The sequence below is a fragment of the Macaca fascicularis genome, chromosome 18, assembly GCF_037993035.2.
Source record: "Macaca fascicularis isolate 582-1 chromosome 18, T2T-MFA8v1.1".
Classification (NCBI taxonomy): Eukaryota; Metazoa; Chordata; class Mammalia; order Primates; family Cercopithecidae; genus Macaca; species Macaca fascicularis.
The window spans coordinates 81,807,087-81,834,006 of NC_088392.1; the positions used below are offsets into that span (position 1 = coordinate 81,807,087).

General features: G+C 42.8%; 1 protein-coding gene across 12 annotated transcripts in view; it reads left to right on the plus strand.

The window, feature by feature from the left end:
• The window catches only part of RNMT (RNA guanine-7 methyltransferase), a 41,012-nt gene extending 15,890 nt beyond the window's left edge, over positions 1–25,122 (plus strand). For 2 of the 12 annotated variants that reach the window (XR_010582721.2, XR_010582722.2), the window contains 7 exons: positions 1,025–1,206; positions 2,078–2,242; positions 6,651–6,768; positions 12,973–13,095; positions 14,153–14,186; positions 15,469–16,945; positions 20,554–20,895. Coding sequence is in view for 6 of the 12 variants with exons in the window: in XM_015439772.3 (XP_015295258.3) it covers positions 1,025–1,206; positions 2,078–2,242; positions 6,651–6,768; positions 12,973–13,095; positions 14,153–14,186; positions 20,554–20,591 (660 nt within the window). In the remaining 6 variants the exon portion in view is untranslated. Of the gene's footprint in view, positions 1–1,024; positions 1,207–2,077; positions 2,243–6,650; positions 6,769–12,972; positions 13,096–14,152; positions 14,187–14,858; positions 15,039–15,468; positions 16,946–20,553 lie in introns of those variants that run through there. The other 10 variants (XR_010582723.2, XR_010582725.2, XM_015439772.3 and 7 more) reach the window with 6 other exon arrangements.
• Positions 25,123–26,920: the final 1,798 nt, after the last annotated feature.

Consider the following 26,920-nt stretch of genomic DNA (forward strand, 5'->3'; position numbering starts at 1 on the left):
GGCGGATCACGAGGTCAGGAGATCGAGACCACCCTGGCTAACACGGTGAAACCCTGTCTCTACTAAAAAATACAAAAAAACTAGCCGGGCAAGGTGGCGGGCGCCTATGGTCCCAGCTACTCGGGAGACTGAGACAGGAGAATGGCGTAAACCTGGGAGGTGGAGCTTGCAGTGAGCTGAGATCCGGCCTCTGCACTCCAGCCTGGGCGACAGAGCGAGACTCCATCTCAAACAAACAAAAAAAAAACAAAAAAACAAAAAAAAGAAATTTGAAAGTGAAAAAGATAAGTGGGAGTGTACTGCCAGAAAGTTGTAATACCTTCAAAACATTTTTGCATTTTTTTTAAAATGCCAAACACCAGATGTTGTTTTTTTTTTGTTTTTTTTTTTTTTTTTGAGACGGAGTCTCGCTCTGTCACCCAGGCTGGAGTGCAATGGCCGGATCTCAGCTCACTGCAAGCTCCGCCTCCCGGGTTCACGCCATTCTCCTGCCTCAGCCTCCCGAGTAGCTGGGACTACAGGCTCCCGCCACCGCGCCCGGCTAATTTTTTTGTATTTTTTAGTAGAGACGGGGTTTCACCGTGTTAACCAGGATGGTCTCGATCTCCCGACCTCGTGATCCGCCCGTCTCGGCCTCCCAAAGTGCTGGGATTACAGGCTTGAGCCACCGCGCCCGGCCCAGATGTTGTTTTTTGACCCAAGTTATTGTTGAATGTCATTTTATTTTAGCTGTCAAGTAAAGTGATGAAAGAATCAACTTCAAATGTCGTAATTGACTAATATGTTTTAAACATGATTTCAGAATTCCTCAGTTTTTAAATACTGTGAAAATGGGAATCAGATTATTCTGTTAAACTAGAATATGTGCATGATTTCTGTGTGTCCTTTATTGTACAAGGGAAAGCATAGGTTGAAGATTGTGAGGGAAAGGAAGAACCTTACATTCTAGAAGTTAATTTACTAAAAGGTTTTTAACCTGTGTTGTAGTTACCTCAAAATCTTAACTCATTTTAATTTGTTTCAGGAACTTCTGATTGAAAAATTTCGTGACCCACAAATGTGCTTTGACATCTGCAGTTGTCAGTTTGTCTGTCATTACTCATTTGAGTCCTATGAACAGGCTGACATGATGCTGAGAAATGCGTGTGAGAGACTTAGCCCTGGGGGCTATTTTATTGGTACTACTCCCAATAGCTTTGAATTGATGTAAGTACTTTTAAATATATTGTGGTTTATAAAATATTCAGTATTAAGTAGCAAATGTTTACCAGAGGTCGATTTTATTAAAGTATGCTATTTTAATCTTATAAGTATTGAACACACTCATAAGGTATTTGAGTAGGCATTCAGAATTTAAATTCAATAGACAAATTTACAGATGAACTTTTAAAAGTTCATCTTTATGTGTAGGTTAGAGACTGAAGTTATAGTGATAGACAAACTGCAGGTCAGACAGACAGTCACGGAGACTGAACCAATCTTCATGTGTGAGTTAGAGACTGAAGTTACAGTGATAGACAAACTGCAGGTCCGACAGACAGTCACGGAGACTTAACCAGCGCTCATGAGAGTGATTCCTATTTCCAGCTTAATTTTATTGGTGTGACTGTTGATGATCTTTTAGTATATTGCTTCTTAAAAGTAACTGGGATCAGGAGGGTGCAGTGGCTCATGTCTATAATCCTAGCACTTTGGGAGGCCAAGGCAGGAGGATTGCTTGAGGCCAGGAGTTTGAGACCAGCCTGGTCAACAAAGTGAGACCTTGTCTTTACGAAAAATTTACAAATTAGCCAGCGTGGTGGCACACCCCTGTAGTCCTTACTCAGGAGGCTGAGGCAGGAGGATCACTTGAGCCCAGGAGCTGGTGGCTGTAGTGAGCTATCATCACACCACCGCACTCCAGCCTGAGTGACAGATTAAGACCTTGTCACTTTAAAAAAAAAAAAAGCCCATATCTAATTAAAAAGCTAATCAAGTGTGCATCATGTAGTTCTTCACATGCAAAATCTGATCAAAATAAGTCTACATTAATCACAATTTTATTCTTTTTATTTTGGTTGGGGGATAACCTTGACAGAAGACGCCTTGAAGCTTCAGAAACAGAATCATTTGGAAATGAAATATATACTGTGAAATTTCAGAAGAAAGGAGATTATCCTTTATTTGGCTGCAAATATGACTTCAACCTGGAAGGTGTTGTGGATGTTCCTGAATTCTTGGTCTATTTTCCATTGCTAAATGAGTAAGAAGATTAATCTGTTCACTCTTTTCTTTTTGTCTTAAGGGAAAGAAAAGGGGGGAAAAGCAGTATTTCTTTTACTCTTTATTTTAAATGGGGGCCAAAGAAAAAGTATAGTCTTGTTTTTTTCTTTTGTTTTGTTTTGGTTTGGTTTTTGTTTTGTTTTGTTTTGTTTTTTAAAGACTAGCCTCAAATCTGGGGGATTATTGCCATAGGTCTCATATAGCCTAACTTAGTTTTTTCTCATTCCTGGAATTTTTTAATCCTGTGGGTGAAAAGGGGAACCAGTTGCCTTCAGCTTGTGGCACAAAACGCCTGACACTGCAAATAGCGAAAGTTTTTTTTTTAGTGACTGTTGGTCGCTTTGATGATAAACAATGAGTCTTCATAAATCAAAGGTCTTCCTGTTGACAGAGATGAGCATTAAAAGTTGTTTGCATTTCACTACAGCTTTGAAATTGCCTGTGTCTCACAGGCAGTGTCGATGTTAAAATCCTGATTCAGGAATGTATTCTCCCATGTGCCTGAATTCCTAGGAGTCCTGGCAAACTGTAGACACAGGAAAAGCTGGGGGTAACTGGGCCTTACCAGGTAAGGCTTCAAGGCCTTGTGATACACCTTGGTTTCCAGAGTTTCCCTGGTGGGGAGAGTATAAAAGTCAGCTTAAATGTAGGCCATGTCATGATTGATTGAACTTGATTTTCTACTTTTTCGAAACAAAAATCTTTTGTTTTGAATATTAGCTGAGAAAAAGAAGAGGTATATTGTCTGTTTACTTTTGCTTGGTGATGATTTTAATTGTAACTCAGTCTAAAATTAGGGTTACAGTATTTTCAGGAGTTCTGTAATAGCTTATTCAATAGTATAAGAAAGCCAAGTAGCATTGTGACTGAACATGAGGAAAATACTATGCATAATTTTATAAATATAAACCATTACAAAATTTAAAAATATCAATTGCATTTTGCTTTTTAGTTTTTAAAACTAATAAACTTGGGGGAAATGTTACTGCTCTTCAACTTTATTTAAAAAAGAACTTATTTGTGGCATGTTGTTGAGAATGTTTAATATGTTAGCTTGAGGTTTTAGTTAACAGTATAAAACAAAAGATTCGTTTTAAATGCTGAACAAGACCTAGAGGTCTTTGTTTTTTTTTTTTTTTTTAACTTGAATTGCCTAATGATGGTAAACCTAAGTCATCACTTTAATATCTAATTTTTTAAAAGATTATTTATTGAAACAGTATTGGATGAAATAGAATCTGAAAATGTGTAGGGGTTTTGAGATGCCTTTTTGCCATTTCATTAAGAAATTGAACAGAAGCTTTTTGTGTGGCAAAACTTACTCAAATTGGGCCTCAATTCTTGGAATCATGAGATTTTTTAGGTGTGAAACTTGGTTTCATTTCTAAAGGTTTATTTTAGAGATTTACAAAGAGAATGGGCTGGAATAAAAGATTTAATTTTGCTCATGTTGCCTTTCCAAGGAGGATGCATTGAAGTAACAGAATCCTGCCTTACGTGAACCTCTTACGTAGAAACCTCGGTGGCCCCTGGTGTCTGCCTTACATGAACCTCTTACATAGAAACCTCGGTGGCCCCTGGTGTCTGCCTTACGTGTACCTCTTACGTAGAAACCTCGGTGGCCCTCTGTTTGCCTTACGTGAACCTCTTACATAGAAACCTCGGTGGCCCCTGGTGTCTGCCTTACGTGTACCTCTTACGTAGAAACCTCGGTGGCCCTCTGTTTGCCTTACGTGAACCTCTTACATAGAAACCTCGGTGGCCCCTGGTGTCTGCCTTACGTGTACCTCTTACGTAGAAACCTCGGTGGCCCTCTGTTTGCCTTACGTGAACCTCTTACATAGAAACCTCGGTGGCCCCTGGTGTCTGCCTTACATGAACCTCTTACATAGAAACCTCGGTGGCCCTCTGTTTGCCTTACGTGAACCTCTTACATAGAAACCTCGGTGGCCCCTGGTGTTTGCCTTACGTGAACCTCTTACATAGAAACCTCGGTGGCCTCTGGTGTCTGCCTTACGTGAACCTCTTACATGGAAACCTCGGTGGCCCCTGGTGTCTGCCTTACGTGAACCTCTTACATGGAAACCTCGGTGGCCCCTGGTGTCTTCCTTACGTGAACCTCTTACATAGAAACCTCGGTGGCCCCTGGTGTCTGCCTTACGTGAACCTCTTACATAGAAACCTCGGTGGCCCCTGGTGTTTGCCTTACGTGTACCTCTTACATAGAAACCTCGGTGGCCCCTGGTGTCTTCCTTACGTGAACCTCTTACATAGAAACCTCGGTGGCCCCTGGTGTTTGCCTTACGTGAACCTCTTACATGGAAACCTCGGTGGCCCCTGGTGTCTTCCTTACGTGAACCTCTTACATAGAAACCTCGGTGGCCCCTGGTGTCTGCCTTACGTGACCCTCTTACATAGAAACCTCGGTGACCCCTGTTTGCCCTACGTGTACCTCTTACATAGAAACCTCGGTGGCCTCTGTTTGCCCTACGTGAACCTCTTACGTAGAAACCTCGGTGGCCCCTGTTTGCCCTACGTGAACCTCTTACATAGAAACCTCGGTGGCCTCTGGTGTTTGCCTTACGTGAACCTCTTACATAGAAACCTTGGTGACCTCTGTTTGCCCTACGTGTACCTCTTACGTAGAAACCTCGGTGGCCCCTGTTTGCCCTACGTGAACCTCTTACATAGAAACCTCGGTGGCCCTCTGTTTGCCCTACTTCTACCTCTTACATAGAAACCTCGGTGGCCTCTGGTGTTTGCCTTACGTGAACCTCTTACATAGAAACCTTGGTGACCTCTGTTTGCCCTACGTGTACCTCTTACGTAGAAACCTCGGTGGCCCCTGTTTGCCCTACGTGAACCTCTTACATAGAAACCTCGGTGGCCTCTGTTTGCCCTTGCCCTGTCCCCTCAAGTGCCACCCTGTACACGAGGTCTCCAACCTAACTTTCAGGGTTTCCCCACTTCCTTCCACTCTTCCTTTACCTGCTGCCTGAAGTCATCTCCAGGCTCCCTCTTGTTGTCTACAGATATATAATTATAAACTTGGTAAATGCAGTGAGGAAAAAAAACACCTGAGAATCTAATGGAGGGACCTAATATAATAGAAGATTTAAGGAGGATACCTGTAAAGAAGCAATGTTTGAGTCAGGATCTAAAGGATGGAAAAGTAGGTGGGCAGCTGAGGACTGGAGGGAAGAATGCTCCTGACACGAGGACAGCGTGTGTGAGGGCCCTGCAGTGGGAAGGCTAGGCTAGTCCAGGATGTTGAAAGAAGGCCCATCGTGACCGATAGTGGGGGTGTCCCAAAACGAGGCAGCATTCCTTTACAGATGCATGTCTTAGAGACCATGTTCTGTGTCCTGCGTGCACTGGAGCCCCGTGGAGGGTGTTAAGGAGGGTAGAGACATGACTCAGGTCCACATTTCTGAAGCTTAATCTGGCTGCGATTGGAAAATTCATTGAGGGAGAGTAAGAATGGAAGCAGGGGACAAGCAAAGTGAGTTTATGGACTGGTACCACTGAGTGGTGATGGCGACTGAAGCAGCAGGATGGTGCCAAATGCAGGAGGTAAGAAGTTGACCTATTTGAAATTGATGTTTTCTAGGTAAAATAGAAAGGACTTAGTGATGTATATTGAGCACAGCGGGCAAAAGGGGGAGATGGCATGGATCACTAGATGGATTTACTGAAGTGGCAAAGATTGGCAGAAAAAGAGTAGTGATGTTCAGCCTTAGATATGGGAAGTTAGAGAGTGCCAGTGACACATGCAGGTGAAGATTTCTAATAAGCGGTAGAATCCATGAGTGATGAGAGAGAGCTGAACTACCGATAGCTGTGGGGTGGAAGTGAGTGGGACTGTGGACTGTACTCTTCAGAACCTTGAAGTTTAGAAGTTGGGTAAAAAACAGAAACCTGCAAGTAAAAAGAAAAAAAAAAAACCTGTGAAGAAGCAGTCCACGATGTAGGGGAAAAATTAATAGTGTATCTTGCCAGAGAAGTCAAGAGATGAAAGTGAATCTTTAAGAAGGAAGTCGGCGGCTGTGTTCAGTGCAGCTGTGAGAGATCAAGTAAAGTAGAATGGAATCAGTAGAAAAGAGTTTCCTACACTACTTCTTCCCCATCTCACAGCTCCACAGCTTCCTTCCACAGCTGACCATTTGCTTCCTGACCTATGTGTCATACCAGTAGAGCTCTCTGAAACCCCCTGAGATTTCGAATGCACGTTTCTTTTAGGTGTGATATGTTACTCTTGCTTCATTTGGTATGACTGTATTGTGAATTTATCGAGGAAATGGTAGCTTCTTTAGTTAAGTCCAGAAGATGTCACTGCTGGGAATTACAAACATGCAGAAGCTTTTCATTAAGTATCTTTTTTTGGACAGAATGGCAAAGAAATACAATATGAAACTAGTCTACAAAAAAACATTTCTGGAATTCTACGAAGAAAAGATTAAGAACAATGAAAATAAAATGCTGTTAAAACGAATGCAGGCCTTGGAGGTGAGTATTTAGAGAAGATGTAAAAATTCCAGTCATGGTGAACTTGTTCGGCTGTTGTTGACATCCTCGCAAGGCCATCTGATCATGAAGTAGTTACATGTATTGCGCTCTTCAGCACTTAGGACAGAGCTTAATACAGAAACTGCATGGTGAATGCTCAGTAAATGCTTGATGAAAGAACGAATACTGCTGTTACCAAATTCTGTTTTCTGGATAGTACTGCTTTAAAATAGGATTTCTCAACCTCAGGACTGTTGACATTTTCTTCTGGATATTTCCTTGCTGTGGGATGCTGTGCATTGTAGGATATCAGTAGCATTCTTGGCTTCTGCCCACTAGATGCCTTCCAGTAACACTCTTGTCCCCAGTTATGATCACCAGAAAACTCTCCAGACATGGCCAAATGTCCCCTCGTGGGCAGAATTGCCCCAGGTTGAGAACCCGTTCTTTACAACAGTGCCTTTTGGTTACGACAGTAATTTAGAACCTTCCTGGCCAGTGTCCAGAGGAGCTCACACTGTACGTAATTTTGTTGTGTGGTAATTCTTTAGCAGGCTCCAGTCTTTTAGACTGTGCTGTTGCTGAGACCTCTCCTGACCTAATGCAGCAATGAAGGTACCTGTATAAGCTTCAAGCACATAGCCATTGATTGTTTTTCCTTTTTCTCCTTATCAGACAATGTCTGGTTGGACAGACCTAAAATATTTAGTGAGCATTTTTATTATTGATCAGTAGAATTATATTCATCAAGTGGACATTAAACTTCTTTAGAGAGTTGATTCAGTTTAGGTACTTTAAGCGTGCTCTAATGACCTCCATGAAGTAGGCAGAACAGTAACTTTTCCTTTATTTTTCCTATTCTTTTTTTTTTTTTTTTTTAAATGACAGGATCTCACACCGTTGCCCAGGCTGGCGTGCAGTGATGCAATCACAGCTCACTGAGGCCTTCACCCTCTGGAAGGTGACCCTCCCACCTCAGCCTCCTGAGTAACTGACTACAAGCTTGTGTCACCACACCTGGCTCAGTTTTAAACTTTTGTACTGAGGTTTTGCCGTGTTGCCCAGGCTGGTCTCAAACTCCTGACTTCATCAAGCGATCTTCCCACCTCGGCCTCCCAAAGTACTGGGATTACAGGTGTGAACCACTGCACCTGGCCAGTTTTCACTATTTTTTAGTAGGCAGCCTGAGGCTCAGAGGATCAATGACTATCTCAAGGCCATGCTAACCTTTTGATGTTCTTCAGTTTTTAGATGATACTCAAACAAAAGTCTCCTGTTGAAGTTGCACCTGCACCCAGCCACTCCCACAATGTTGAGTGAGAAAACTTTCTATAAATTCTAAATTGTCTTTAAAGAGACATAATCAGTAAAATGTTATATTCCTCATTAGTTGTATTTCCTATACTTTAGGTCTAAGAATGTTTTTACTGGCTTTATATTAGGAAGGGAGGCTTGTTTTGTTTGTCTTGAGGAAGAGGAGAAAACTAGCAAACCATGTGTGGATAAGTCCCCCTGTCCCACATACACAGCATACCTTTAGCATATCGCCTTTATTTGATGGTGCTTTGCGTGACAGTGGTCAATTATTTAGCTTTTCTCTTAGCATATGGGTGATGAATTCACTTGTGTAATTTATGTCAAAATGTACTTAGGTATAGTAGGGTATGGGATAATAAGGATTTTATGGCATGTTGTTTCTGTGAATTATGCAGTCCATGATGGGAACTGGACTGAAGTATTGAAGAAGCATTCCAAGTGCAGTGAGTGTATATAAGGGCCTTTTGGGAAGGAAGAAGACTGGTAGAGGACAGGCAGAGAAACCTGAGAGCACAGGGGATGTTTGAGGGACTAGTACTAATGGCTTTCACAGTTCTTCAGCAGTCTTCCGTCTCTCCCAGTACTGCACTTGGGGTTATGACCTGTTACCATGGCTGTCTGCGGACAGAAGCAGTAATAGCATGTAGTTTGAAATGTCCTTTGGTTTTCCTACTTCTTGACCAAGTCACTCTGGTGGGCATGTAAAGGACTGGGAGCAGGAAAGGACATGCCCAGATAAGAGTTAGGACGCTACTTGGGTGGCATAATGGGGGACGGTTTGGAGGGACTTTGAGATCAGACCAGAGGTGGAAAGAGCAGTCAGATGCCACTGCTTTTGACCAGGTCAGAGGTTTAAATGGATCTGTGTCTTGATATTTGCCACAAAAAGTCTTTTCCTGAAGCATCCAGCTTTCGTCTGGGTTCAGCACTAGAACCAGTACAACTTTTCTGCTTTCCTGGAGCATTGGAACAGAGAGAAGAAAGAATGAAAAGATGTAGGCCATGCAACTCTAGGTCCTGACACCTGTTTTCTTTTTTTTCCACCAGCAAAATATTCTAGGGACACTTGTGGAAAAGTAACTGCTTTTAGAGGAGACACTAAGATATATATGTTTTAATAAGTTTTGGGCCCAGCGTGGCAGCTCACGCCTGTGACCCCAGCACTTTGGGAGGCCGCGGCGGGCAGATCACCCGAGGTCAGGAGTTGTAGAGCAGCCTGGCCAACATGGTAAAACTCCATCTCTACTAAAAATACAAAATTAGCCAGATGTGGTGGTGCACGCCTGTAATCCCAGCTACTCGGGAGGCTGAGGCAGGAGAATCACTTGAACCCGGGAGGTGGAGGTTGCAGTAAGCGAAGATCATGTCACTGCACTCCAGCCTGGGTGACAAAACTGAAACTCCGTCTCAAAAAATAAATTTTAAAAAATAACGATGTTTTGCAGCTTTATAATCGTGTATTGGTTGGTCTTTCAAAATGATCGGTAGAGAAGAGAAACTGGGTGTCCAGTGATAAGCAGATAATCACATGGAGGATAAGTTAAAGAACAAGTGTACAACAAAATAGTTTGGCAGGCATTTAGAAATGAAGTTCTGAGTCTTTGTGATATGGTAAAACTACAACACGTAGAATTAAAGTTCCAAAAACCTGATTGATAGTCTGTGTTCTTTCTTATAGCCCTGTGCTGGGATGTGATACAAAGTAAAGTGGCTTATGCTAATGATACAGCAGTCCTAAATAGCCGAATACTTTTAAAACAGCAAATAAATGGGTTAATTTCTAATGCCTGAACTTGCCACAGGATGTTTATTAAAAAAAGAGACAAAGAAGACTGCACAGCAGATATTCATAGATCCTTTCTTAAAAGTTTATTAGGGAGTTGTAAGTTTACAGTGCTTCCTTTCTAGCTGGTTTGTTGCTGTAAGACAAATAATTATAAATGAATTATTAAAAAATATAAACTTTGTAGAGTAGATGGTTCTGTTAAATGTTTTATGTAATTTATTGTGTTTTGATTTACATGTATCTGGTTTGTTTTTTGGTAGGGGAGTGGGGGAGACAGAGTCTCGCTCTGTCATCCAAGCTGGAGTGCACTGGCACCATCTTGGCACACTGTAACCCCTCCCCACAACCACCACCACCCCACCCACCCCCCCGCCCGCCTCCACCAACCCCGGCCTCAGTGATACTCAGAAGGCAACCTCAGCCTTCTGAGTAGCTGGGACTACAGGCATGTGCCACCACACCTGGCTACTTTTTCTATTTTATGTAGAGACAGGATGTTGACATGTTGGCCCAAGCTAGTCTCGAACCCCTCAGCTCAAGTGATCTGGCTGCCTCGGCCTCCCAAAGTGCTGGAGTTACAGCATGAGCCACCCAGCCAGGCCTGATTTACATCTATTAAAAGGCAAAATTCAGATACTATGAAGGGATATCACTTAAAATGGATTAAAAATAGCACTTGAAGTAATTTGGATAAACAGTTGGCCAGCATACCCTTAAAAACACAGCATGTTTTTCTGACCCTTTTCCATAGTCTTATGTAAATGTGGGAAATGTCTGTAATTTGGAGGCTAGATTATTAAACAGGGTTCTCTGTTGACTTGACTTTTTTATTTGTATTATTTGTAATTGCTATTTATGCTTTTCATGGCTATTAAATCGCCATCATTTTAATATTTAGCTCTTTTTATGACATCTTTAAGCTCTGTATTTATATATACAAAGCCTTTGGCTAACAATAGAGAAGTTGCAAGTGTTTGCTGCTAAATGGTTCTTGATGGTGATTAAATTATGTAGCTTCTTCCAGCTGTGAATATCCTAAGATTGTGATAAAAGTTGACTGTAAGACTGGATGTGGTGGTTCACACCTGTGATCTCAGCACTTCGGGAGACTGAGGTAGGAGAATTCTTTGAGACCAGGAATTTAACAGAAGCCTGGGCAACATACTGAGACCTTGTCCCTACAAAAAAATTTTTTTATATTAGCCAGCATGGTGGCTTGTGCGTGTAGTCCCAGCTACCCAGGAGGCTGAGGTAGAGGATCACTTGAGCTCGGGAGGCCAAGGTTACAGTGAGTAGAGATCCTGCCACTGCAATACAGCCTAGGGGAGAGAGCAAGACTCTGTCTCAAAAAAAAAAAAAAAAAAAAAAATTGCTGGTTTACATCTGATCTTCTTTGATAAACCTGATAAAAACAAGCAATGGGGAAAGGATTCCCTATTTAATAAATGGTGTGGGAAAACTGGCTAGCCATATGTAGAAAGCTGAAACTGGATCCCTTCTTTACACCTTATACAAAAATTAACTCAAGATGGATTAAAGATTTACATGTAAGACCTAAAACCATATCAACCCTAGAAAAAATCCTGGGCAATACCATTCAGGACATAGGCTTGGGCAAAGACTTCATGACTAAAACAGCAAAAGCAGGCTGGGTGCAGTGGCTCACGCCTGTAATCCCAGCACTTTGGGAGGCCGAGGCAAGCAGATCATGAGGTCAAGAGATTGAGACCATCCTGGCTAACATGGTGAAACTCCGTCTCTACTAAAAAATACAAAAAAAATTAGCCAGGCGTGATCGTGGGCGCCTGCAGTCCCAGCTACTCGGAGGCTGAGGTAGGAGAATGGCGTGAACCTGGGAGGTGGAGCTTGCAGCGAGCTGAGTTCACGCCACTGCACTCCAGCCTGGGCAACAGAAGCCAAAAGACAAATGGGGTCTAATTAAACTAAATTAGATGTGCTTCTGCACAGCAAAAGAAACTATCATCAAAGTGAAGAGGCACCCTACAGAATGGGAGAATATTTTTGCCATCTACCCATCTGACAAAGGGCTAAATATCCAGAATCTACAAAGAACTTAAACAAATTTACAAGAAAAAAAAAAATCAAAAAGTGGACAAAGGATATGAACAGACACTTCTCAAAAGAAGACATTTATGCAGCCAACGGACACATGAAAAAATGCTCATCTTCACTGGTCATCAGAGAAACGCAAATCAAAACCACAGTGAGATACCATTTCACGCCAGTTAGAATGGTGATCGTTAAAAATTCAGGAAGCAACAGGTGCTGGAGAGGATGTGGAGAAATAGGAATGCTTTTACACTGTTGATGGGAGTGTAAACTAGTTCAACCATTGTGGAAGACAGTGTGGCAGTTCCTCAAGGATCTAGAACTAGAAATACCATTTGACCCAGTGATCCCATTACTGGGTATATGCCCAGAAGATTATAAATCATACTACTATAAAGACACATGCACACATATGTTTATTGTGGCACTATTCACAATAGCAGAGACATGGAACCAACCCAGATGTCCATCAGTGATAGACTGGATTAAGAAAATGTGGCACATACACACCGTGGAACACTATGCAGCCATAAAAAAGGATGAGTTCATGTCCTTTGCAGGGACGTGGATGAAGCTGGAAACCATCATTCTCAGCAAACTAACACAAGGACAGAAAACCAAACACATGTTCTCACTTATAGGTAGGAGTCAAACACTGAGATCACATGGGCACAGGGCAGGGAACATCACACACTGGGGCCTGTCATGGGGTGGGGGCCTAGGGGAGGGATAGCGTTAGGAGAAATACCTAATATAAATGATGAGTTGATGGGTGCAGCAAACCAACATGGCCAATCTATACCTATGTAACAAACCTGCGCGTTTTACACATGTAACCTAGAACTTAAAGTATAATTTTTTAAAAAAAATTGGTTTAAGAGAGGATTCTTCCTTTATTTTTTTTCATATTTCAAAAGTATCTGTAGTTTGTATTCCTGCAGTAGTACTTATGAATTATTCTAATTATGTTATTTCAGTGATTTAGCATGTGTAATTCTGAATTTTAAATTTCAATGTGTTATTGTAACTAGGACTTTCATTTGTTTGCCCAGCCATATCCTGCAAATGAGAGTTCTAAACTTGTCTCTGAGAGGGTGGATGACTATGAACATGCAGCCAAGTACATGAAGAACAGTCAAGTAAAGTTACCTTTGGTAAGTTTTAATTTTTGAAAGTATTTTATAGAGAATGAGAAAAAGAACATGCCTTATATGGAGACATAGGAAATTATTTCACTTGCTTACAATACTTGGGCTCATTGACTTACAAATCAGTTGTTTCCCCTAAGCGATGTTGACTTGTTATAACCACAGAATATGGAATAAAATTCAGTTCAATGGACTGAGATGGAGTGCTATATCTAAGGCAGTGAAGATAGTGAAAACATTACAGGCTTGGTGTGCAAGTTCCCTGCTAATGTAGGCACCAATGAATCACAGCATTTCATAGATAGAATTCAGGGGTCCAGGAATTTAAATGGGAAAAAATTACATCTTAACTTACACTAATTTCTGTGTAAAAGTTTTTAAAAATAATTACTACAATAGTACCACAGTGATAATTAGCTGCTACTATGGCTTTGTCATCAGTGGAAATTACAGATATTTTCATAGCACATTTTTGCCAATATCTTAGAATATTGTTTTCATTTATCATGTCTGGAAAAATGACATCACTAGAACTGCCGCTAGATCTTGTTATTATAGTTAATGGTGTGTGCAAAGCAACACATATCTTTAATATTTTGATAGCTACATAAATGTAATTTATTTCCTTTGTGTAATATATACTTTATTTTGTTACTCCTTTGAAAAAACACAAAAATTGTATTTTTTCCACCAGTGCTGTTTATTGTTTCAAGATAGGCCTTTTTTGTTTTTTCATTTTCCAGATTAAGAATATTAGATAGATGCATTTTCCAGTTACACCCACACACACACTCACACACTATTCCCTCTTCACATACATTCAGTCTTTGAGAATTTGCAAGTTAGAGAATTTGGCAGGAGGGTAAAAGTGTGAGAAGATGGCTTTCAAAGTTAATCTCACTGATTTCTTTTATATACTCAAATCACATTATAGGAGTGAATTGAATGTGTATTTACAATGAAGTTAGGGTCTTTTGGACATCTGTGCTGGTTATTTAGAAATAAGCATATGTTTACTTCCATCTTGAATCTAAAATTTTCTTTTTCTCTTTTGTAATTTTAGGGAACCTTAAGTAAATCAGAATGGGAAGCTACAAGTGAGTATATCATCAGCATAGATTAACTGATAATGTCAAAGTTCCTGTTTCAAAATGATCATTAAAACCTGCAGAAAGGCCGGGCGCGGTGGCTCACACCAGAAGTCAGTATTCTGGGATGCCGAGACAGCCAGATTCCTCGAGCCCGGGAGTTGAGACCAGTCTGGGCAACATGGCGAATGCTTGTCTCTACCAAAAATACAAAAAAATTAGCCAGGTGTAGTGGCCTGTGCCTGTGGTCCAGCTACTCAGGAGGCTGAGGTAGGAGGACTGCTTGATCCTCAAGGCTGCAGTGAGCTGTGATCACACCACTGCACTCCAGTCTGGGCGACACAGTGAGACTGTCTCAAAATAAAATCTGAAAACTTTGAGTTTTTCTGACACATTTTAGGTTGTGTTTGTGTTTACACACACACACAAATACCTGTATCTCTATATATGTCTAATCTTGGTTTCTTGCACAGCTGTGTAGTGCCAAGAGAAGACACACTGTACATAGGGTCTCCTCAGCATAAACTTGTGAGCACGTGTAGACAATCTCATTGCCTATTTGTTACTCAGTAGCCATCTCTTTTTGAAGTGTTTACCTCAGAGTTCTAGTGGAATTTTTGGCTTATAGAATACTTGCATGCCTTTTTCTTTTTATTTGGCCACTCTGATGTGACCGTGAAGGCATAATAACACTAGAACGTTCAGTGAACCATCCGTGAGCAGGACGCGTTACAGGTGTGCACGATAGGGGCAGACGTGGTGCACAGATACTCTGAAGGGGAGTTCCTGTGTTCAGAAGAGAAGCCAGAAGCACAGCACATCTGTGAAGACCGGTGGTTCTTCAGCGGTGGGTGTGAGGAAGTCGGGCCGCAGAGCCTCGCTGTTACCCCAGGAATCCCCCTTACATGGTGGGTGATAATGTTGAGGCACAAGTGGTCATTAAGGACAATGCATTTGATAAACATTATTGATTTACATGAAGTTTTGTGAAAGGTAAAGTAAAATAAAGATGTTAAATCTCTACCTTCTAGAAATCTACACTGTAGTGGAAGGAACAGACACAAATAAATATACTACTAGGCAGACTTTTAAGTGCTAATGTTACTATAGTGGGGAACAAAGGTGAAGGAGAGCTTAATGAAAACTAATGAAATCTGGGAGGTAGTAATAATATCGATATTACTGAGTGTTGAACACGTGCAGGTGCGTGTAACTTTAATCCTTATAATAACATGTTGTAACTCATTTAATCCTCACAATGACTTTATGAGTATTATATCTCCTTTCACAGATGAGAAAACTAAACTGCTAAGATCACAGAGCTCACCTGTGATTAGCTTACCTAAGTGATCTGTCATCTTAACCGTGTTTTGTGGAAGCCTGGCAGAAGGAAAATTTAGTAAGACTTCCTGAGTTGGATAGAGAAGAAAAGCAAAGGAGTAAACAAGACCAGTATTTTGAGGCTGTGTGTCTCTGAACATTGGTACTATGACTAGAACTGGGACTGGAGGGTGTTATACACATGTGATCGTGTTGGACACACTAGTGAGCGTGTGCATAAACTATGGATTTTATTACTTTTTCCCTCAGTGGAGACTGGTTACCTGTCTTAGATATCCTGCTAGTCCCAAAGTAGGGTGTAAATTTTGATCAAGAGTCATCATGATGGTGGTACTGGCTGTGGCTTAGAACTGTATTTTTATATTGCCTATTTGTCTGAACTTCAGTCATCATGTACAAATGAAAAATTAGATGGCCCCAGACAATTGGAAGAGATGGGCTGGACATGTGAAGAGAGCAATGGCCAAATTGCACCTAGAGTGTGGCACCCCAGGATTGTTTGGCTGTTTGATGAACTGCACTGTTCTAAGCTAGAGGGCTTCGTGGGTTGAGCGTATCTTGCATGCCATCACGAGTCTACAAGGCCCAAGCGATATTTTAGACTTCTGCTGGTCTGATCATTAAGCTATCATCAGAGCTGCTGCTCCTCTAGAAGATGGCTTTAAATGAGAAAGGCGAGAATTGCTATTGATTTGTTTCTGGAAGTGGAAGTGGTTCACGATTTGATTTTTTAAATCCCAATTGAAATGCCTGCATAGAAGGCATTTTATACAGTAAGTGGAACTTTTTAGGAGTTTCAAGTTAGAAAGTTACAATGTATTGAAAATCAGACTCTAGCATGTTAGTGGTTTCAGATGACCCTAAATGAGGAGAGAACAGGACTGAGGGGTTGTTTGCAATTGGTACGGGCCTGTGGGAGGTGGGATTTGGCAAGGCTGGACTGCACAAAGGCCACCCAGAGCGGGGGACAGCACGAGTGATAGTAGCCAGCTGTGAGTGCTGACGTGCTGTGCACACTGATGTGCTACAAGTGCTGGGGACTGCGTTCCTCCTTACCTTCTGGCAGGAGCAGCAGACTTGATGAACACCTGCCTGCTTTCTGTCCTGTCACTGTGCTGCTAGCCACGTTTCATTTCAACTAAAGGAAATTGGAAACCGGTAAATAAGGAGCAGATAGTAGCAGGACCAAAGTAGTATTTTGGAAAAACTGCCATGGTATTCCTGTACAAGTTGGGTTGGAAGAACAAGAAGCTGGAGTCTTGGGAGGCCATCAGGCAGTTAGCTGTGTTCATCTACCCTCCCTTCAGAAGTCGTCTCAAGGAGTGAGGCCTCCAGCTTAGATGGACTTGATCTCGACTCACGGTTGAGTATCCTAGCACGTGCCCCGAACATCCTTGTGATGTTTTCAGGATTTGTCACCTTTTCAGGTATTTTCTTGCCCTAAAATCTATTGGTATTTTATTAGAAGATACACAGGCATACCTTGGGGATACTGCAAGTTTAGTTCTAGACCACCGCAGTAAAGCAAGTCACTGAGATTGTTTGATCTCCCAGTGCATATAAAAGTTAGGTTTACACTGTACTGTGGTCTGTTAAGTGTGCAGTAGTGTTTGAAAACAGTATACACACCTTAATTTAAAAATGCTTCATTGGTAAAAAATACTAAAGGTCATCTGAACCTTCAGTGAATCCGAATCTTTTCTGCTGGTGAAGGGAAGGTCTTTGCTCGATGACAGAAATACTCTCGGTGGATGGTGGTTGCTGAAGATGGGTGTGGCTGTGGCTCATTGACTGACCGTTCTTTCACAGAAGATTTCTCAGTAGCATGCAATGCTGCTTCCTAGCGTTTTACCCACTGTAGAACTTACTTCTAAATTGGAGTCACTCCTCTGAAACCTCTCCTGGTGCTTTATCAACTAAGATTTTGTAATGTTAATATTCTAAATCTTCTGTTGTCATTTCAACAGTGTTCCCAGGGTGTTTACCAGAAGCAGATTCTATCTCAAGCTCATCCATAAGCAACTCCTCATTTGTTCAAGTTTGATCATAAGATTGGAGCAATTCAGTCACATCTGCAGGCTCCATTTATAATTCTAGTTCTCTTGCTGTTGCCATCCCATCTGCAGCTACTTCCTCCACTGATGTGTTGAACCCCTTGAAGTCATGCATGAGGATTGGAATCCAGTTCTTCTAAACTTCTGTTCATGTTGTTATTTTGACCTCATCCCATGAGGCATGAACATTCTTAATGATATCTAGAATGGCCGGGCGCGGTGGCTCAAGTCTGTAATCCCAGCACTTTGGGAGGCCGAGACGGGCGGATCATGAGGTCAGGAGATCGAGACCATCCTGGCTAACACGGTGAAACCCCGTCTCTACTAAAAAATACAAAAAACTAGCCAGGCGAGGTGGCGGTGCCTGTAGTCCCAGCTACTCGGGAGGCTGAGGCAGGAGAATGGTATAAACCCGGGAGGCGGAGCTTGCAGTGAGCTGAGATCCGGCCACTGCACCCCAGCCTGGGTGACAGAGCAAGACTTTGTCTCCAAAAAAAAAAAAAAAAAAAAAAAGATATCTAGAATGGTGAATCCTTTCCATCAGGTTTTAAATTTACTTCATCCAGATCCATCAGAGGAATCGCTATCTATGGCAGCTATAGCCTTACAAAATGTATTTCTTAAATAAGAAGACTTAAAAATGAAAATCACCCCTTGATCATGGGCTGCAGAATGGATGTTGTATCAGCAGGCATGAAAATAACATTAATCTCCTTATACATCTTCATCAGACCTCCTGGGTGACCAGGTACATTGCCAATGAGTAGTAATATTTTTTAAAGAATTTTCTTTTTCTGAGCAGTAGGTCTCAACAGTGGGCTTAAAATACTCAGTAAACTGTGAACAGATATGCTGTCATCCAGGCTTTGTTCCATTTATAGAGCATGAGCAGAGCAGATTCTACATAATTCTGAAGGGCCTCAGGATTTTTGGAAGGATAAATGAGCATTGGCTTCACCTTAAAGTCGCCAGCAGCATTAGCCTCTGACAGGAGAGTCACCCTGTCTTTTGAAGCTTTGAAACCAGGTGTTGACCTCTCTAGCTATGAAAGTCCTCAGTGGCATCTTCTAATAGAAGCTGCCTCGTCTCCATTGAAGATCTTGCTTAGTTAATGTAGCCACCTTCATCGGTGATCTTAGCTAGATCTGCATAACTTGCTGCAGCTTCTACATCAGCACTTGCTGCATCATCTTGTACTTTTACATTATGAAGGTGGCTGCTTTCCTTAAACCTCCTGAACCAACTTCTAGTTTCAGACTTTTCTTGTGCAGTTTCCTCACCTCTCTCATCCTTCATAGAATTGAAGCGAGTTAGGGCCTCTGAATTAGGCTTTGGATAAAGGGAATGTTGTGACTGGTTGACCTTCTTTGCAGACCACTCAGACTTTTTCTGAAAATCAGCTGTCAGGCTGTTTGCTTTGTTATTCCAGTGTGTTTATTGGAGTAGACTTTTATTTTAAGAACTTTTCCTTTGCATTCATAACACCTGATTTCAAGCCTAGCTTTTTGCCTATTTTAGCTTTTGACATGCCTTCTTCACTAAGCTTAATCATTTCTAGCTTCTGATTTAAAGTGAGAGATGTGCAAGTGTTCGTTTCACTTGAACATGTAGAGACCATTGTAGGGTTATTAACTGGCCTTGTTTCAATATTGTTGGATCTCCAGAAACAGAGAGGCCGAGGAGAGGGAGGGTGAGAGATGGGGGAACAGCTAATTAGTGGAGCATCAGAGCACTCATGACATTTAGGAGTTCTCCATCTTACAAAGGCACTTCTGTAAAGTTTGTGGCACACCAAAACAGTTATAACAACAACAGCAAAGATCGCTGATTACAGATCGTCATGACAGATAATAATGGAAAAGCTTGAAATAATGCAAGAGTTACCATAATGTGATATAAAACCTGAAGCAAGCATGTGCTGTTGGAAAAATGGTGCCAGTAGACTTGCTTGACGTGGTATTGCCACAGAGCTACAATTTGTAAAAAAAAAAAAATCTGTGAGGCTAAATAAAGTTAGGTATGCCTTTAATAGGTTTCAGCTTGGTTCAGAACAAGGAATCGTAAATTCATTTAGCTGTCTTTTGAGTCGAAGCAGGAAACCTTATTTCAGGGAGAGAGCTCTTGGGGCCAGTACATGCAGAAATAGAAATAGTGTCTGTAAGTATTAATTGTCATAGAGCTTCAGGCGCACTTTCTTCACAAGGCCCTGCAACACAGTCATTGGGTGAATTGTTAACATGTATGTTCCTTTAATTCTTCTTTTATAAAATAGCTTTAATATTTTAATTCTAGTTTTCTTTGTTACACTTTTAATTTAAAATTTAATTTATAATTTTAATTTGTTATACTTTTAGTTTAGTTATACTTTGATTTTTCTTACCTTAAACTGATTTTTAGGCCGGGCGCGGTGGCTCAAGCCTGTAATCCCAGCACTTTGGGAGGCCGAGACGGGCGGATCACGAGGTCAGGAGATCGAGACCATCCTGGCTAACACAGTGAAACCCCGTCTCTACTAAAAAATATACAAAAAACTAGCCGGGCGAGGTGGCGGGCGCCTGTAGTCCCAGCTACTCGGGAGGCTGAGGCAGGAGAATGGCGTGAACCCGGGAGACGGAGCTTGCAGTGAGCCGAGATCCGGCCACTGCACTCCAGCCTGGGCGACAGAGCGAGACTCCGTCTCCAGAAAAAAAAAAAAAAAAAAAAAAAAACTGATTTTTAGAGCTGTTGAACTGGTTTTCCCATGGGCTGCTATATCACTGAGTATTATAGTAAGTAGATAATTGTTTTAAAGTAAACAAATACCATCCCATGTCTGCCTAAAAATGATTCAGATAATAGAGGAACTCTTAGAATTTACGGGGATTTTCCTTTTCAGAAGCTGCTTGAGAGCCTAAGAATTTTCCCCAAATTATGAACAAGACAGATTGTTTTATTTATTGTAATCATATGAGAAACTAAACTCTTATTTATTTCCTTTTTAGGTATTTACTTGGTGTTTGCCTTTGAGAAACAGCAGTGAGCACAGGCAGTAGTCCCAGAGGGGCCATGTTCTGCCCTGCACGGATGTGAACAACTCATCTCGATATATTTGACATTTCTCTGTCTGTTGATTTTAATTCTAAATGTGCAGGATGCTGCCAGAAACTGCAGTGCAGAAATTCAGCATTTGCTGTCTGTGACAGATGAACTTTTGCATGTGTATATAAGAATGAATTGGGACCTCTGTCTTTAAAAGTCTATTTTTAGGTAATGTTCTAAGAATTCCATTTGCCTCTATGATCTTAGCTCATACAAATATAATATGACTTGTTAAAGCAACTAAACTCTTTCCTCAGTGCTCAGATTTGTCCTGTGTGCGTCTACAGTATTCAATTTATTGCAGTTGTAGAATTGGTCAGAGAGCATTTTCATAGTATGTTCATTTCTATGGTTTTGTTATATAGCATTTTTCAAGATTTAATGGTCTGTACAGTTGAATGTAAGTGTTCAATATGTATTGTTCAAGTTAAAAGTTTAGAACTCAATTTCAGATGTTCATGAAAGTTGCTTAGCTGAAATTTTAGCAATGTATTGCATTTTGAAATAATCATTAACATGCCACAATTCAGGAGCTGGTTAGAACATTTTAAGTGGCAGCATAGAATTTTGGAATTTGGGGGCTTTCTTTTGAGAATTTACTACCACAGCAATTAATGTTTCCAGTTACCAAGATTGTGATTAGACACATTTACCTTTCTTCATTGAACAAATGGTGCCATAGTTATTTTTCTCAAAATTTAGTGAAAATCCCTCCCATGTAAACATGTTGCACATTTTTTCCAAATTTATAGATAGAACTGCATTAGGAATATTCTCACCAACTGATGCTGTATACCCACTTCAGCCCAGAAATAAGCAATACCTGTTCTTCTGTTACAGCCTCAGCACTTTGCACCATACGAGCCATTGTTAAAATTGTCACTTGTATAATTGACTGCTTTTCCAAAACTGGTACCTATGTGAACTGTTGTCCTTACTTTACACCACCATTTGGAAAACTTGCCAGTTTTTAGATGTAGATGTAGTGAAAAAGTTCAAGAATGAAGCAGAGCAATTGAGTATTGTTTTTTAAATTATTAAGCCATGGTTTACAAAAACATCACTTTCTGTAGTAATTCACAATACTTGTTTTAAAAACATAGTGTCTTTATTAGTTTATGTCTATTAACCGTTCATGGTGTTAGAGTTGCAAGCTTTTTAGCAAGAAAATAGGGTTTCCTCATTTCAGTTCCTTCTGCAACCTGTGAATCTCCAAAGTGTTACCAGTTTACAAAAATAAGTCTTTTTGCCTTAAGTCGTTTGGGAAGTAAGTAATACTGCATCTGACTCTGGTGGCTGCCATTAGCTAGGAGAAGTTTGCAGATGGTGTTGGTGAGGTGGGGAAAGGAAGTCGTCCTGTCACATACACGGTTCGTTTTCATTCTAGCGCAGTGCCGGGAAGTGTATTGATAGCTTGTAGGTACAGGAAAAGCATCATCATCATTTCCTCAGTTCGCATTTACTGGTCTTAACAGGTAATAATAATACATGTACTTTTAGCCTCTTTCAGCCTCTTCCACGCCATGGGTAATTTGGGGGAGAGGAGAATCCTGCAAAGGATGGAGTAACCAGTGGTAATACAAAGCAGAAAGGTAGAGTTCCTCAGGCCTTCAGTGAACAGAAAGGAGCAGAGAGTGAGATTAGATCTGAGAAGACGCTCTGGGGACTGAACCCACTGTTGCTGGTGTGGGGGAGGCTCACTGGAGCCACGTCTGCAGGCACTGCGTTCAGGCAGCCGCCTTCCTCCTTGAGCTTTGCCTGTCGCTTGCCTTATCAGTTCTTTCTCCACCACCCCCCACCCGCCCCCAGCCCGTGTCTCCTTGCTACAATTAAGTTTCTGGACATTGACTTAAGAACTGTTAGGAAAAGGAAAAGGACCCCTGCCTATCCTCTCCAACCACCAAGGTGGAGGGACCTAGTAGGACGCCCTCGACCCACCTTGCAGTCGAAATGTTCGGTTTTCTACTCAGGACTTAGGTGACTGTTGTGAGGGGGCGTGGCTTTTCACCATCAGGCCAGGAAGAGCACCTGTTGCCGTAAGCTCAGTGAAGTGGGGCCCTCCCAGACCTGCCGTGCAGTTTATCCTCCGAGAATGGAATTAGAAATGAAGACCCAGCCAGCTATTGGTGGGATGACGGAACTGGGGATTGCGCTGATTGATCTGGGACCGTGGCTGGATTGTGATGGAACGAAGACTGCTGATGTTCAATGCTTTGGGCCCAGGATATACTTGAGAAAAAGCACTAGTGGCTTGTGTTCAGGGAGAGGAGCTGGCAGTTTTTAACCACTTCTGAGGAAGCCGTGTTCTAACCTGCGGAGAGTATTGCGATTCTGTGAGAGGGCCTCTGCAGAGCCACTGCAGCGTCCGGCTTGGCCCTCCTGTGCCTTCAGCACCCAGCCACGCTCTCTGGGTCCAGGGTGACTCGCAAAGAAACTGGCCATCAGCCGGAGAAAACACGGGGTGGAGACTCTCACTTACGTTAACGCCTTCTCGTAATGCCTGAAAGGCAGGTTGCCAGCACAGTGAGTTTCCCAGCCTGCTCCCCCACCCACACTTGGAAATCGAGGGAGCACGATCGCTGTCTCACTTCACATGTTAGTAGAGAATCAGAGCAGAGCTGAGAGTATATTGGTCAGCATCATAGAAAAGCAGACAAAGGTTGCTGAGCCATGAGAGGGCCAGGTATCCAGTTTTGTTAACTCGGGAATTTCTTCTTAACCTGTTTTTTAGCTTAGTGCCATTATGTCATTTTGATTTGTATTCAAGTACTCTTCAAGTATCTTTGTGATGAAGGTTTGGTTACTTGTAGAGATCTGCCTGCACGGTGAAAATGCCAGTGTGAATGTTCTAGCTACCGAACATTGTTTTTTGTTGAAAAACTGACTTTCTGTTGTCTACCTCAGGCCTTGTGCGTTTGGGTTATCTCGAGCCAGTCACCACAGAGGGTCTCTAGGGTCTGCAAAATAGAGGCCAAATCCAGGGACCAGGCCCCAGTAATGGAAGTTGTACCAAAATCCCTGTGGTACTTGACGGCCTGTTGGTCAAATAGGAAGTGTGAGTGTGTGATGTTAGAACCTCCCTAGTTGCTGCTGTATCAAATACTACACACTTGACAAGCGTTTTCATTCCCCGCCCTCGGACAGAACAACATTCCTAATTGTTTGAAGGCAACCAGTGCAAAGGCTGCTACACTTCTGTCATGATCTTTAGCAGATATGGACGGGACTGGATCCCGGGGCACTGTCAGCACTTCTCTCCCTCTTGTGCTTCCCAGTTTGTCCTCTGCTCCCACGTAGGCCTAAAAGCCACCCCACTCCGTAGTGCCTGCGCCTCACCACGATATTGAGGACGCTGAGGACACCCAAGGGTACTCTGCACAGTTTGGCTGTGGAGACTTGAGCAAGCCCTCAAGTCCCCTGCGCCCTGGACTTCTCCTGGGTTGTACTTTTCTGGGGACAGCGTACCTTGGACAAAGCCGAGCTGACAACTCACGTTTATTAGTCTCCTACCTGAGTCAGTCACTTCGCCAAATTCTTCACCTGTGGTAACTCATTTTGATTGTTACAACATCTCAGCACCATTATTCCCATTTTAATGATGAGGAAACTGAGTCATAGAGGATACAGACTTGCCCAAAGGAGAGCTAGGATTTCCACACCCCCTCCCCAAGTCGGGCCTGCCCTCCAAGTGCTTGTTATATACCTCCGTGGGTGTCAGCCCAGATGACTCCACCCATCCACCACCTGCAGCTTGAGATGTTCACGATTAGAGCTCCATCCTTTTGGTTCAAAACGTTGGTACCTACGTAGATGTTCCCTGGGAGGAGTGTTTCTTTCTGAGTAAGGGGCTTTGTTGAAAGGGGGGGTTAGAGAGAGCAAGACGGCCCTCGAGTGCACTGGCAGGAAGCAAAGATAAGACTTGAATTTAAGTTTGATGGGCCTCCTCCTTTAGCAGCCCAACCTGTAGCAAATCTAGTTTAGCCTGCATGACAGGGAGACGGTTCTCTTCCCACCCTCACCGTTTGCAAGTGGCCGGAGCTGGGAATGGCAGTACAAGAGTGTAGCCAAAGGGAGGCTGAGAAAAGGAGGCCTTTTTTTCAGTTTTGAGTTGAGTATCCAGACAGAGGCAAATCATTTTAACTTTTTATTAAAGTGTAACTATAGAAACACATCAATGATTTTTCACAAATGGAACACGTGCATACAATCAGCACCCCAGAAGCCCCCTATCAGATTCCCTTCCAGTTAACTACCTCTCCAAGGGAAACCACTATCCTGAGTTCTAAGAGCATAGATTAGTTCTGTCTGGTTTGGGATGATACATAAATGGAATTATGCATTCTTTGTATCTGGTTTCTTTTCACCCATATTATGTTTGTGAGATTTTTGTTGCATGTATTTGTACATGGTTTTTCATTCTCATGGTTGTATAATATTCCATTGTGTGAATAAACCACATACTATTTATCTGACGGCTGTTTGGTTCATTTACCATTTGGAAGCTAGTACTGTCCAGATACTCTAGTACATGAATTTTGGTGCACCCAGGTACGTACTTCTGCCTAGGAATGTGCTACAATTTGAATGTTTATCCTTCCAAATCTTAGGTTGAAATTTGATCCCCAGTGTTGCAGATGGGACCTAGTGGGAGGTGTTTGGGTCATGGGGGTGGGTCCCTGATGAATAGATTAATGCCTCACGGTGGTGGGAGTGTGAGTTCTTGCTCATTTCCCAGGGACAAGTTAATTTTTTTCCAATTAACAACAATGACACCTGGTGGTTTAAAAGAGCTTGGCACCTCCCCCATCTTTTGCTTTCTCTCGCCATGTGATCTCTACACACCAGCTCTCCTTTGCCTTCCACCATGAGTGGAAGCAGCCTGAGGCCCTCATCAGAAGCAAATATTGCAGGATCTCTCCGGGCCTTTGTCTTCTGTGCCTACGTGTCCGCGGCTCAGTTACCCTCTACTGCTCCTTTGCCTTTGCCCTGTCACCCTGTTACCTGCAAGGGTAGGGAAGATACCAGTACACTCGAGAACCAGGAAGTGGAAACAGGAATACCAGAGCCTTAAAGATCAGTACAATGATGTTTGGAGAAATCTAAAAGAGTTGGGGAGGGAGCTAAGCTGGCTGACTAGATGCGGCCAGGAAGAGCATCTCTCACCAAGAGACCAGACCATCAAGAAAACTGACACACTGGCCGGGCGCGGTGGCTCAAGCCTGTAATCCCAGCACTTTGGGGGGCCGAGACGGGCGGATCACGAGGTCAGGAGATCGAGACCATCCTGGCTAACACGGTGAAACCCCGTCTCTACTAAAAAATACAAAAAAACTAGCTGGGCGAGGTGGCGGACGCCTGTAGTCCCAGCTACTTGGGAGGCTGAGGCAGGAGAATGGCGTGAACCCGGGAGGCGGAGCTTGCAGTGAGCTGAGATCCGGCCACTGCACTCCAGCCTTGGCGACAGAGCGAGACTCTGTCTCAAAAAAAAAAAAAAAGAAAAAAGAAAACTGACACACTCTGAGCAGATCTTTGGAAGGAAGGTGTTGAGAGTGGACAGTGGGAAAATACAGACGCTGGGCTCAAGGGGAAGGAAGCGGGGAACCCTGCCCAGGACCGGTGAGCACTAGGATTTGTTCCTGGTCCTCAGTGGCTCCTGGGGAAGGGGTGAGTTAAACAGACGAGTGACCCACTCTTACCATGGACCTCCGGAATCCTGGCTGCAGGAAACCCCACAACCCCATGGACATTTAAGCTGACAGGGAGAGTTGTTTGGAGCGGTGGCAGGGAAGGGACTCCAGCCTTTGCAGAACCCAGAGGGTTTGGCACTGGAATGGCTACAGTGGAGTACAACCAAGGACACCCATCCCCTAGGACTCACCACACTCCTCTGGGTGACTTTGGCTTTGTCAACTGTCAGACCTGGAAAGAGCAGGGTGGTCTTGCCCTTGGGACAAGGCCAGTCTACCTGAGTGCCCCTGCTCCCTTAATCTGGCCTTTCTGGGGGTCCCTGCCTGGCCGTGGCCGTTTGCAGCACAGCCACAGATGCCCAACTAGGGTGCCCTCCAGTGGCAGCCAAAATAGCTCATTTACAGGCAGACCATACCTAACTGCCACAGAGCTCCAGCAGACTGGCCCCTACCGGTGAACACCCACCCACCCACAGCCTCTTCCCACTGCAATCTCCCATGCACCACTTTGCTGGCACCCACCGGCAGTCTCACCATCCTGCTCCCACCAGTACCCTAACTCTGCTGACACACGCACACCCCA